The 13,868-nt window shown below is 42.4% G+C and overlaps 1 protein-coding gene across 2 annotated transcripts in view; it reads right to left on the bottom strand.

Annotated features, from left to right (window-relative positions):
• Window positions 1-13,868, bottom strand: part of P2RX5 (purinergic receptor P2X 5) — a 68,262-nt gene that overhangs the window by 15,679 nt on the left and 38,715 nt on the right. For both annotated transcript variants that reach the window (XM_075850872.1, XM_075850874.1), the window contains exons 2-6: window positions 11,709-11,859; window positions 9,921-9,992; window positions 7,244-7,319; window positions 2,633-2,732; window positions 148-228 (exon numbers count right to left, since the gene is read on the bottom strand). In XM_075850872.1, coding sequence (XP_075706987.1) covers window positions 148-228; window positions 2,633-2,732; window positions 7,244-7,319; window positions 9,921-9,992; window positions 11,709-11,859 — 480 coding nt within the window. The remainder of the gene's footprint in view (window positions 1-147; window positions 229-2,632; window positions 2,733-7,243; window positions 7,320-9,920; window positions 9,993-11,708; window positions 11,860-13,868) is intronic.

Here is a 13,868-nt window from a genome sequence, read left to right as displayed (position 1 = left end):
ACAGAAGACAGTTCCGGATACTAAGGGGATAAAAAACACATTAAAACATCAATGCTAATATAAAAATTAAACATTGATGATTCTTCCACTATTCTTTTACAGCAGCGCACAATAACGTGTAATAAATAAACCGTTTATGACACCTACTTTGAAAAATTGAACTTTGGAAAGCGTATGGAGTTTTTAACATAGACTGTGAAGTCCTCGGCTTTTCCCAGCAGTGGTACTCTAAGAATAAATAGAAAGAACATACGAGAACATGCTAGTGTTATAGAAACATTTTGTCTAATCATACAAACATTTCCACACAAAAAATGAATGCGTGGAAGAAATCCCCTGTGCAGTGGGCGGATTGTTAGAATCCGGCAGCAAGGAAACACCCTAATACCTGATGTCAACTCCTGAACTGTGATGTCGTTGCTTATTTTTTCTGCACTTCCATGGCGAAAGCAGGTTATAATATTTTAGCTAAAATCATATCAATAAACGAAGCAAGTCCATGTTAGTGCCTCTATGGATTCATTACATTCACACATCTATATGTATATGCAGGGGCGTAACTAGGAAAGACTGGGCCCCATAGCAAACTTTTGACTGGGCCCCCCCCTCCCCTGGGTGTCACACAACCCCCTCCTTGTAGATCGTGCCTTTTTTACAGCCCCCCCTGTAGATAACGCCATACACCCCCCTGTAGATAACGCCATACACCCCCCTGTAGATAACGCCATACAGCCCCCACTGTAGAGAACGCCATACAGCCCCCTCTGTAGAGAACGCCATACAGCCCCCCTGTAGATAACGACATACAGCCCCCCTGTAGATAACGCCATACAGCCCCCTCTGTATAGAACGCCATACAGCCCCCTGTAGATAACGCCATACAGCCCCCCCTGTAGGTAACGCTATACAGCCTCCCTGTAGATAACGCCATACAGCCCCCCTGTAGATAACGCCATACAGCCCCCCTGTAGATAACACCATACAGCCACCCTGTAGATAACGCCATACAGCCCCCTTTGTAGATAACGCCATACAGACCCCTCTGTAGATAGCGCCATACAGCCGCCTTTGTAGATATCTACAGAGGGGGCTGTATGGCGTTATCTACAAAGGGGGCTGTATGGCGTTATCTACAGAGGGGGCTGTATGGCGCTAACGCCATACAGCCCCCCTCTAGATAACGCCATACAGCCCCCCTGTAGATAATTCCATTCAGCCCCCCTGTAGATAACGCCATACAGCCCCCCTGTAGATAATGCCATACAGCCCTCCCCTGTAGAGAACGCCATACAGCCCCCCTGTAGATAACGCCATACAGCCCCCCCTGTAGAGAACGCCATACAGCCCCCCTGTAGAGAACGCCATACAGCCCCCCCTGTAGGGAACGCCATACAGCCCCTCCCTGTAGGGAACGCCATACAGCCCCTCCCTGTAGGGAACGCCATACAGCCCCCCCTGTAGGGAACGCCATACAGCCCCTCCCTGTAGGGAACGCCATACAGCCCCTCCCTGTAGGGAACGCCATACAGCCCCCCCTGTAGGGAACGCCATACAGCCACCCCCTGTAGGGAAAACCATACAGCCCCCCACCTTGTAGGGAACGCCATACAGCCCCCACCTTGTAGGGAATGCCATACAGCCCCCCCCTGTAGGGAACGCCATACAGCGTCCCCCCTCCCAAAAAAATTCGACCTACAGCGTGTCCTACAAAAGACATGTATCCCCTATCCTGTGGAAAGGGGATACATGTGTGATCGCTGGCAGCGATAGGGAGAACGGGGGACCGAAAGTCCCCCGAAGTTCTCCATGACTAACCTCTGACTTCCGGCGTCTGCGCAGCTCAATAAAAATGAAAGGAGCGCTGATCACGCATGCGCACAAGCGCGACCGGCGCTCCATTCATTTCTACGGAGCTGCCGACACAGACCCCGGAAGTCCGAGGTTTGTGATGGAGAACTTCAGGGGACTTTCAGTCCCCCGTTCTCCCTATCGCTGCCAGCGATCACACATGTATCCCCTGTCCTGTGGAGAGGGGATACATGTCTTTTGTTTTATGGCAGAGCTGGGAGATACCTCCCTGCTCTGCCGTAGTGTTCAGTGGCGTCGCGCTGTAGCAGCCGTAGCGGCAGCTAGCGGAGCCTCCGTAGTTACGCCACTGTGTATATCCTATTCTGAATGGACATGTGTGGGTCCTGCCATCGCAGATACCTAGATCAGCACTCAGGTTCTAACAATTTCTATATTAGAAATTTAGCAAAGTAATGTTGTTTTTTTCCGTATAATTAAAAAATTACAACATTTTCCAATATACTTTCTGTAATAGTTCCTGACAATTTTTTGTATTTCATTAGGGACTTTCATTGTTTACGTTCAGTGGATAAAATTCTGTCCATGGTCAAGTGATGGACACACAGACGCTGGGATCATTAGAAGACACAGCTCTGATAGACATACTGTAACTGTAACAAGCCATGCACCTGTGTGACCATTACATGGCCATGTGTTCTGTATTTTAGCCATTAGAATTGATCTGACAAAAATAAGTTGGGTTAGTTTTGGCTAATCTTGTTTGAATGATACAGTCTGTAAGTTGTAGGCACATTTAGCATTATCAATGTGTGATGGATCTTACATTGGCTTTTGCTTCTTCTCTAGTGGACACCAAGCAAATATTTCACATATTCCTGATGTGTTTACTGCACCCGTCTTCAAGCATCGTCCGGTCTTGACCCCTAAAATCAGATTTGTCTACTGTAGAACTTGTTACAACATCATACAAAGCCTTTACCAATAAGAAAAAACATAACATATAATAATAGAAACAAATACATTGTAAGTCACTGATGTCCTCTTGTATAAATCCTTTAAATATTCTAGTGAACCAATTTTATATTCTTCTAAAGCTTCCTATATGGGTAACAGATGGTAGGTGACTTTGTCACTATAGGGGCTATAAATCCCCTGTACATTTTTATAACAATGATTGTAATTAAATCAGCTCACATAGATGAAGTAATACATTGTAATGGGTAAATATATCCCTGAGAGCAGTACAGCTAGCCGCATGATACTACAGTCCACTATGACAATAAGGCCAAGAAAAGGGCCGTGTAGGGAAAAGGTAACTAGCTTAATATTTCAAGAGATGCCCTAGAACAGTGGTCCCCAACCACCGGGCTGTGAGCCAATACCGAGCCATGGATCATTTGGTACCAGGCCGCAGTATCCGGCATCCGCCCCAGTCGCCGCAGGGAATTCCAGGTGAAAAAAACGCACCAAACTGTTGTGCAGTGTTTTCGCCCGAAATTTCCAATGCGGAAACCTGCAGCATTTAGCCGGCCTGCTAGCAGGCCGTCCTCCTGGGATGACGTTTCATCCCAGGAGACCGCTGCATCCTGTGATTGGCTGCAGCGCCGGCCACATGGGATGAAACGTCATCCCAGGGGGCTGGCCCTCTGACGTCATCCAGGCCGACCTCCTGGGATGACGTTTCATATTATGTGACCGTCGTTACAGCCTGTGGTTGACTGCAGTGATCACATGGGATGAAGTGTCATCCCAGAAAGCTGGCCTTCTGGGTAAGTATAAGATTTTTTTTCTGAGTTGCGTTTTTTGCGGCAGAATCGATGTGATTCCGCCGCAATAAACGCGACAGCTGCTATTTGTTGTGGGTTTTACATCCCATTGAATTCAATGAATCAACAAAAAAGCAGCATTTATGCAAATACAATTGACATGCTCCTGAATAATACGATGTCAATTTCTGAGCGTTTTTTCCGTTCACTATTTACGCACCGTGTGAATGAGATTTGTTCTATCTCATCGACTTTGCTGCTTTTGTATTATGCTTTTCCACAACAAATTCCATTCGGAAAATCCACAGTATTTACGCAACGTGTGAACTGACCCTAGAAACGTTTTCATTTTATTTCCATTTAATTGCAATCTGCTGTGTTTTGTTATGTGTGTGATAGCAAACCCCTCTAACCCATCCCAACGCTGGTCCGTTCAAAAATTGCCTTGCATGAAAGTGGTCCTTGGTGAAAAAAAGTTGGGGGACCGCTGCCCTAGAAGATCTCAGTACAATAATTAAACAAACATGATGTAATGACGGGGTAGGGAGACAGACAGGTGAGACCTAATCTACCCGCTACTCAGTCCCTGCCTACTTGCACGGCCCGTCCTAGGTGATGGCATACAACTGGGCGACGGTCCCTACGCTCAATATGTGCACGACAGACAAACAGACAAGGGTACACAGAAGCTAAGGGAAATGGGGCAGTTGCCCACGGCAACACCGTGAGCAACAAGAGTAGTGAACGAGCCGAGTCAAACCAGGAGTGTACGAGGTACCAAACGCAGAGCAGGAGAGTAGTCAGTAAAGCCAGGGTCAATATGTAGCAGAGGACAATAGTACAAGCAGCAGCAGCAGAGCCAGGAAACAGGCAGAATCACAGGCAAAGGAGGAGCAGGAAATGAAGGTATAAATAGACAGAGGGCGGGAGCTAGCTCCGTCTGGCCAGGCTGTGATAGGCTCCCCCACTCCTCAGCCTCCCAGCCTGAGTGGTAGAAGATCGAGTCACTCTATCAGACTTAGGAGCAGGTGCAGACTGATTAACCATGGGCGTCGACACAGAAGCTGTGTCTGGCAGATCCTTTACACATGATATTTTTTCTCATGAAATATGTTGGTGTTTACCTTTCGGGGAGTCCTGGGATAGCGGACGTCTATACTACTACTACTACTACTACTGTGGGTGAAATACTGATTACTGGATTTACAGAACATATTAGGAGTCTGTAGACGCTATAGTTGTATGTAAATGAGAACTTTTGTGAAAGGTGCTGAGCTTTAACTGACGTTTTTCACGTCCGAGTTGCACCTGTGTGGGTCCCCATAAACGGATCCTCATAGACTTGAGTCTATGGAGGGACCCGTGAAAACTGAAGAATATAGGACATGTTCTATTTTTCAACGGACCCTTCACACCGTCCAGTGAAACAACGCCCATGTGAAAGGCCCCTTTGGAATACATGCGTCAGGGTGACTGCCGTTGTTTTAAATGCCGACACACGGACGTATTCTACGTTCGTCTGAATAAGCCCTTAGACTGCGAATACTTATTAACCATTTTAGACTGTATAGGGACACCCCCAACTAGTAACTGTCGTCAATTTGTTTATAAATTTGTAGGAGGAATAACAGAGGAACGATACAACACAGAGTTCTTATAAAAGATTATCTAAACCTGTTATTTTACGTGGAATACAAATATTTACTAAAACAGACATGTGAGGGGAGCCGACCAGTCCTCTTTAACCTGTTCCCGACCACCCACTGTCTTTTGACGGCGGGTGGTGCAGGTCCTGAGTCTACAGCAACGTCTTGGCTTATGAGCGCTCCAGTGAGCGACCATACTTTTAAGCAGGAGCTGTTGCTAACATCTCCTGTACTTAGAGAGGCCTCCAGAATACACCTGGGATAGGAGGAAACTTCTATCCCAGCAGTTTAACCCTTTGATCGCCGCGACATGACCGCAACATGATCAAATGGGACTCCCCTCTTCTAACGCGTCACCGGTTACCTGGTGACATGATTGGAGACTGGGGGAGCTTTCTGCAATCAGCCCTGTGTGTCCTAGAAAGGACCCCATAGCTGTCTGTTCTGCAAGCCTGCTGTTAGTGCAAACTAGGTGTTGCCCTAACAGAAGCCTGTGTCATAGTGACACAGTATAATGTATAAGCATACAAGAGTATGCTAATACGTAGTAAGTGTAAAATAAAGTTGCTAAAAAGTTATTTTTTGGGACAAAAAATGTAACAAAAAATAAATGTCCACAAAAAAAGTCATTAATTAGTATAAAATATATTTTATTGATCATACGCTACATAATAACCCAAAAAAAGAAATAATAAAAACGACACATATTAGGTATCTAAACGACCGTAATAACCTGAAGAATTAATTTAATTGGTTATTTAGCGTGAAACGCAAACGGGATAAAAAATAAACAAAAAAAACAATGCCAAAAACAGCTTTTTTCCTATATTGACCTTGCAAAGCAAAACAATTAGTACATCTTTTCTACCCCCAAACTGTGCAGAAAAAAAATACAATTTCTTCTGCATAAAACAAGGCCTCATATAGCAACGCCAATGAAAAAGTAAAGCAGTTATTGCTGCTGAAATGCAGAGAGGTGAATAACAGAAAAATTTAGTTGTTCATTAAGGCCTTTGAGAGCCTGGTCATTAAGGGGTTAAATGCTTTGGCCACACAGTATTTTAACAGCACGGATGGAATAGAATAACTGATGCACTAAGCACATCACTTATAAAGTTTTTCCTCCACTGTAGAGAACAGTAAAAATGTAAAAAATATTGGAACCATTAGTCTCCTAAGAACTATTTGAATAACTGATGCATAGTGATTTTCATCTTTACTAATATAGTGTTTCATTTTTATTGCTAGTATAAACCTAAACCTTAGTCACTAAAATCGATTGTTACCTTTTCCCTCTTTTTGGTGTATTTATTCAGCATAGAGGAGGCAGGCAGGCTATTACTTGATAGGCAGGGCAGACTTGTGTTTAACTAGTTCGTAGTAGAGGGCAGCACATTTTATAAATCACTGCCTTAGGCCCCATGCACATGACCGAAGAATTTGTCCGTAATTGCGTCCCCGCAATTGCGGACCAACTCACTTCTATTGACCATGGACACCTTCCTGTATATGTGCGGGAAGGTGTCTGGTCCGTAGAAAGCCTCCGCATTAGATAGGACATCCATGCCAAAAATGCGGGTGGCTGTCCGTGGCCTCAAATGGCTGGCCATGACCCTAATCGCAGACCGTGATTACGGACACGGCTGTGTGCATGAAGCCTCAAACTGAAACTTTAAGTTCGAAGCATTTACTAAATGTCTAGCTTGTCTTTACATATCATGTATGAGGTTCATAAAACAAGTCGTAGAGATTTGAAAAAGTCAAGATGATGATCTAATGATTTTATAGGTTAATGCTTTCTCCTACCAGATGGGTACAGTTATATTCACACTAAATGAATGCAGTACAGAATTTTTGGATTGTTTCTCATATTTTGTCACATTCTCTGCTCTTCTGCTCAATTAATGAAGGCAATTTCCTCTACATGTTTATGGCTTTTCTACTCTTAGTAAAGTCATTTGTGCAATGACTAAGAGACGCTGCCAGGCAATTTGGAAGACTGTAAATGTGATCAGGTCGTACCGTTGCCAGCAATGACTGGTTCACCCTCAGGACAGTCACTGTTTTTTGTACACACTGCATCAGAGATTCCTAAACTCTGCAGGGGAAGATATAAAAACATATTTAGTTAAAATTAACAATTGACAACATAAAGTCCTCGTTCACACAGCAAAGTGTTCACTCAACAACAAAATATGTGGCCTGCCCTAAAATCTTATATTCATGTACAATGGAACATTAAAGAGGCTCTGTCACCACATTATAAGTGCCCTATCTCCTACATAATGAGATGGGCGCTATAATGTAGGTGACAGCAGTGCTTTTTTATTAAAAAAGACAATCTATTTTCACCACTTTATTAGCGATTTTAGCTTTATGCTAATGAGTTTCTCAATGGACAACTGGGCGTGTTTTACTATTGACCAATTGGGCATTTGTGGAGAGAAGTGTATGACGCTGACCAATCAGTGACCAATCAGCATCATACACTTCTCTCCATTCATTTACTCAGCACATAGGGATCCTTTTAGATCACTATGTGCTGTCTTATACGAACACATTAACGATACTGAAGTGTCTATTCACAATCTCTGCACTTCGTTACTGTTTCTGTGGTAGTTACAGCAGAGCAAAGCGTAATCTCGCTGTAACCTGTCATCTACAGCGTAATCTCACGAGATTACGCTTGCTCTGCTGTAACTACCACAGAAACATTAACGAAGTGACGGGATTGTGAATAGACATCCCGTGGAATGTCTATTCACTGTCTAAACACTTCAGTAACGTTAATGTGTTAGTATAAGACAGCACATACTGATCTAAAAGGATCCCTATGCGCTGACTAAATGAATGGAGAGAAGTGCATGACGCTGATTGGTCACTGATTGGTCAGCGTCATACTCTCCTCTGTACAACGCCCACTTGGTCTAAAGTAAAATACGCCCAGTTGTCCATTGAGAAACTCATTAGCATAAAGCTAAAATAGCTAATAAAGTGGTAAAAATTTATTGTTTTTCTAAATAAAAAGCACTGCTGCCACCTACATTATAGCGCCCATCTCCTTATGTAGAAGATAGGACACTTATAATGTGGTGACAGAGCCTCTTTAAATGCTATGTAAACCTTTGAAAGTGATATATTTTTTTTAATAAAAATGTCAGTCAGTGTGATTGGTGCAACTTTAAAATTAGTTTTTATTAAAAATGTATTTTACTTTCTTGAGATACAGCTACTTTGTATCCTGTATACAGAGCATCTGTATCTTTCACTAAGACCTGAATCCGTCTGTCCTGCGGACCTGATGGGTTCAGTGTCAGCAGGTCGAGCGTGTATGTGACACGCAGGGTTCACCTGAAATCCATCACATCTGAGTTATGAATAAATATAGATTCCAGACCAGACCCCCTAAAGAAATACAGACTCCAGTCCAGATGCATTAAATTAGTACAGACCCCAAACCACTCCCTAAATAAATACAGTCCCTAGACAAGACCCCATAAACTAGTACAGACCCTAGACTAGAGCCCTTAAACTAATACCGACCCCCATACCAGACCCCAGACTGGATTTCCTAAACTAATACAAACCCCAAACTAGAGCTCTAAACAAATACAGGCCCCAGACCACACCCTTAAATGAATACAGACACCAGACCTGCTAAACTAATACAGACTCCAGACCAGACCCTAAAGGGGTTGTCTAGGCAGGGGAGGTTTTTCATACTGATGACTTATCCCCAAAATAGGTCATTAGTGTATGATTGGTGGGGTCTGACACCTGGACCCCGCATCAATCAGCTGTTCTGACTGCCTTTGGCACCGAGGTTTTGCAGTGGTTGGTGCCGAAGGAGACGGCTCCAGTGGCTATATAGTGGCCGTGCTGGGTTACTGCAGCTCTGCTTCTATTCACTTGAACAGGAGTAGAGCTGCAGTACTGCAGCACGGCCGCTATACTAGATGAACATTTGTTTGTAACATAGATAAATATGTTTTTTTAGGGAAATAAGACACGGTGTACGGTCTGCTTTTAATGTTTTAAAATATCATCTCTTAAAAGTTTCAGCTCATATTGTTGAAGGATCATTTGTCATTGACTGGCATTCACCTGAACATGTCATTCTAATTTGGCTGGGTATAGTAGATGTTATATCATATACCAAAGTTTCTCATTCAGCTTGTGCACAATTTCATTGCACAAAACTTAGACTGGGCACTGAGACAATTGTTAGTGAAATAGCTTCCTGAGAATTGTATCCTGCTTGGATAATACATTGTACTTCAAATATATCAATAGTCATAAATGAGTGAAAAATATAGTATAGCTTTTAAAGGGTCACAGAGGAAACATTTACAGCCACTAGATAGGGAATGAATATATCAACCATCAGAAGCTACCTATATACACTATTAATGTAGACACTGTAACCCTTGGGCACATTGCATTGAATGCCCAAAAATACCCAATATATTTAACAACACTACAAAGTAACTGCTTTCATTTCCATTTTGTTATCTAAGGTCTCATGTATGAGGCAGAGCCGAGTGAAAGGAGAATATACAGAGGAACACAGAGTCCCTTTTTTCTAATCTCAAAGTAGCCCTGTAAACTGATCGGTATCTCTATGTACTAGTACATGAAGATTATGCAATTAGATTGTCATTTACTTATTAAAAATATGTATCGCTTATATTTTCCTTACCTCACGGCATTTATCTTGTCTCTGATTAGGAGTGACGATTAAATTGGTTACTACAAAAAACACATTCTCACCCTGAAAAAAGGAATGAAAAAACATCAGTGTTTTATATATATACAGTGAAGGAAATAAGTATTTGATCCCTTGCTGATTTTGTAAGTTTGCCCACTGTCAAAGACATGCACAGTCTAGAATTTTTAGGCTAGGTTAATTTTACCAGTGAGAGATAGATTATATAAAAAAAAAAAAAAAAAATCACATTGTCAAAATTATATATATTTATTTGCATTGTGCACAGAGAAATAAGTTTTTGATCCCTTTGGCAAACAAGACTTAATACTTGGTGGCAAAACCCTTGTTGGCAAGCACAGCAGTCAGACGTTTTTTGTAGTTGATGATGAGGTTTGCACACATGTTAGATGGAATTTTGGCCCACTCCTCTTTGCAGATTATCTGTAAATCATTAAGATTTCGAGGCTGTCGCTTGGCAACTGGGATCTTCAGCTCCCTCCATAAGTTTTTGATGGAATTAAGGTCTGGAGACTGGCTAGGCCACTCCATGACCTTAATGTGCTTCTTTTTGAGCCACTCCTTTGTTGCCTTGGCTGTATGTTTCGGGTCATTGTCGTGCTGGAAGACCCAGCCACAAGCCATTTTTAATGTCCTGGTGGAGGGAAGGAAGTTGTCACTCAGGATTTGACGGTACATGGCTCCATCCATTCTCCCATTGATGCGGTGAAGTAGTCCTGTGCCCTTAGCAGAGAAACACCCCCAAAACATAATGTTTCCACCTCCATGCTTGACTGTGTTCTTTGGGTCATAGGCAGCATTTCTCTTCCTCCAAACACAGCGAGTTGAGTTAATGCCAAAGAGCTCAATTTTAGTCTCATCTGACCACAGCACCTTCTCCCAATCACTCTCAGAATCATGCAGATGTTCATTTGCAAACTTCAGTTTGGCCTGTACAGGTGCCTTTTTGAGAAGGGGGACCTTGAGGGCACTGCAGGATTTTAATCCATTACGGCGTAATGTGTTACCAATGGTTTTCTTGGTGACTGTGGTCCCAGCTGCCTTGAGATCATTAACAAGTTCCCCCCATGTAGTTTTCGGCTGAGCTCTCCCCTTCCTCAGGATCTAGGATACCCCACGAGGTGAGATTTTGCATGGAGCCCCAGATCGATGTCGATTGACAGTCATTTTGTATGTCTTCCATTTTCTTACTATTGCACCAACAGTTGTCTCCTTCTCACCCAGCGTCTTACTTATGGTTTTGTAGCCCATTCCAGCCTTGTGCAGGTCTATGATCTTGTCCCTGACATCCTTAGAAAGCTCTTTGGTCTTGCCCATGTTGTAGAGGTTAGAGTCAGACTGATTAATTGAGTCTGTGGACAGGAGTCTTTTATACAGGTGACCATGTAAGACAGCTGTCTTTAATGCAGGCACCAAGTTGATTTGGAGCGTGTAACTGGTCTGGAGGAGGCTGAACTCTTAATGGTTGGTAGGGGATCAAATACTTATTTCTTTGTGCACAATGCAAATAAATATATATCATTTTGACAATGTGATTTTCTGTTTTATTTTTTATATAATCTATCTCTCACTGGTAAAATTAACCTAGCCTAAAAATTCTAGACTGTTCATGTCTTTGACAGTGGGCAAATTTACAAAATCAGCAAGGGATCAAATACTTATTTCCTTCACTGTATATACATATATATATTTATTTTTTTATATATTTTTTTTATTATTATTATTATTATTTTTTTTTTATGGAATAAGAGACACACTGACCTGAGGAGGTATGACGTAATCCACCACATCCCATAGTCGTGGGCCAAGTTCAGTGGTGTTCGTATAGGCAACACCCTTTAACTTTGTTATGACAGAGCTTTGTATAGATGTTTCTGTATCTTGATAACCTTTTTTAACCACAAAAACCCACCTGTCCAACAAAACAAGGACATTACATAAATAATTGCTCCTTTTTCTGTATGAACAAGTAACTCATTGAAACAAAATTACATTTTGCATTTTGGGCTGTTTATGGAGCTTATTTCATGACTTTTGCAATGAGCTAAAAACTAGAGGTACCTATGAGAAAGCCTCGATGTGTAAATTACAGGTAACTATTGATGGGAGGAAATAGATGAACACTTGTACAGTTCTCGCAACTCGCTACTTATGAATTTGTTCTGTTTCTCACATAACCAAAAACAATGTGTCTTGTCTGGACATCTTATGGAAATAGGCATGGCCGTAGCAATAGGGGGTGCAGAGGTAGCAGTTGCACTTGGGCCGTGGTGTCTGAGGAGACCCGAAGGGTACTCTGCCACATATAAAAAATACTAGTATTATAAATGGCACATGGTAGATGAGATGGGGAACTGTTACAGATTTTCCATTGAGGCCAACAAGCTTTGAGTTATGGCTCTGAGGATAGCACTGTACAAACTTGTTTAAAAAGCCTTTGACAGGTGTAATAATTTTACAGCTGTAATAAACAGAAATGGACAAATACATAGTATATTGTTGCAGCACTGAAAATCTCTAGGGACCTGATATGGTTGCCATCGCTTCTATCATGGCAACAACACTGGATCTAAAGCTGGTCTTATGGATAAGGTAAAATTATATTGCACTTGTACAAATGTTTGGTTGCACAACTCCAAATCTGTACAATACTATTACAATGGCGTAACTTATATTTTTTGGCCCCTATGCAAAATCTTGGTTGTCATGCAAAATGCACACAGTGATGTCAGTGAACAGGACTAATTATTTCAATTATATCACAGAACATGTGTAATGCACATAATGATATCCCATCCCTGGTATAATAAATAGAGGGAGGTCACTGTAGAGGTAAAATAAATACTGTAATGTCAAAATACAGTGATAATAAACAGTGATATCACTGCACAGTGATGTCATGGCACATGGGTAATGACCAAAGTTAGTTAATAAATTAATAATCGTAATAATATCACACTGTAAGGATGATGCGCACTGTGATGCCACAGTACATGTATGATAAACACAGGAAATGGTTATTACACGTGATGTCACATTACAGTAATCATGGTCACAGTGTATCTCAATACTGGGATAATTCACACAGTTATGTCACAAACCAGGAATAACACACAGTGACGTCACAGTATGGAAATAATGCGCACAGTGGCGTCACAGAACAAGGTTAATGTCATAAAAGGGATAATGAACACAGAGTTGTCACATCTAAGGACCCTAGTGATGTCACAGTACAGAGATAGTAAACACAGCATCATAATACAAGAATAATGGATACAATAATGGCACAGTACAGAGATAATGGACACTTGTAACTTACCTCCCAACCATCCCGGATCCAGTGGGACAGTTTCGGATTTCAGGCAGTGTCCCACTGTCCCGGGGGTTCAGTGGCATTTCCCAGTGTCAACTGCATCTTCGTCCGCAGCTCCCTGCTCCACCATTTACTATGTGACGCCTGCCATGAGCGGCCTGGCGCAGATAGACAAGATGCAGTGATCTCATCGCGCCTGTCTTCGCTGAGCCACACACTGCACATACCAGAGGAGACCTGCTGAGGGATCTCCTCCACTCATCTTGGAAACGGGCTAGGTGAGTATTTATTTTATTATTTTTTTAGGCACTTAGAAGGCATTATACTCGGTGTGGGGGACAGCTATGAGGGTATTATACTATGTGGGAGTAGCTTTGGGCATTATACTGTGTGGGGGCAGGTATGGTGGCATTATACTGTGTGGGGAGTTAATATGGGGGCATTATACTATGTGTAGGGACATTATACTGCATAGGGAAGCTATGGTGTATGATACTGCATGGTGGGAGTTTTGAGGAAATTATACTGTGTGGGGAAGTAATATGGGGGCATTATTCTGTGTGTGGGCATTATACTGCGTAGGGCAGCTATGGGGATTTATACTGTGT

Source organism: Rhinoderma darwinii, chromosome 2 (assembly GCF_050947455.1).
Source record: "Rhinoderma darwinii isolate aRhiDar2 chromosome 2, aRhiDar2.hap1, whole genome shotgun sequence".
Taxonomy (NCBI): Eukaryota; Metazoa; Chordata; class Amphibia; order Anura; family Rhinodermatidae; genus Rhinoderma; species Rhinoderma darwinii.
Note: the sequence above shows the minus strand (reverse complement) of the source record. Positions and strands in the feature narration are given on the sequence as shown.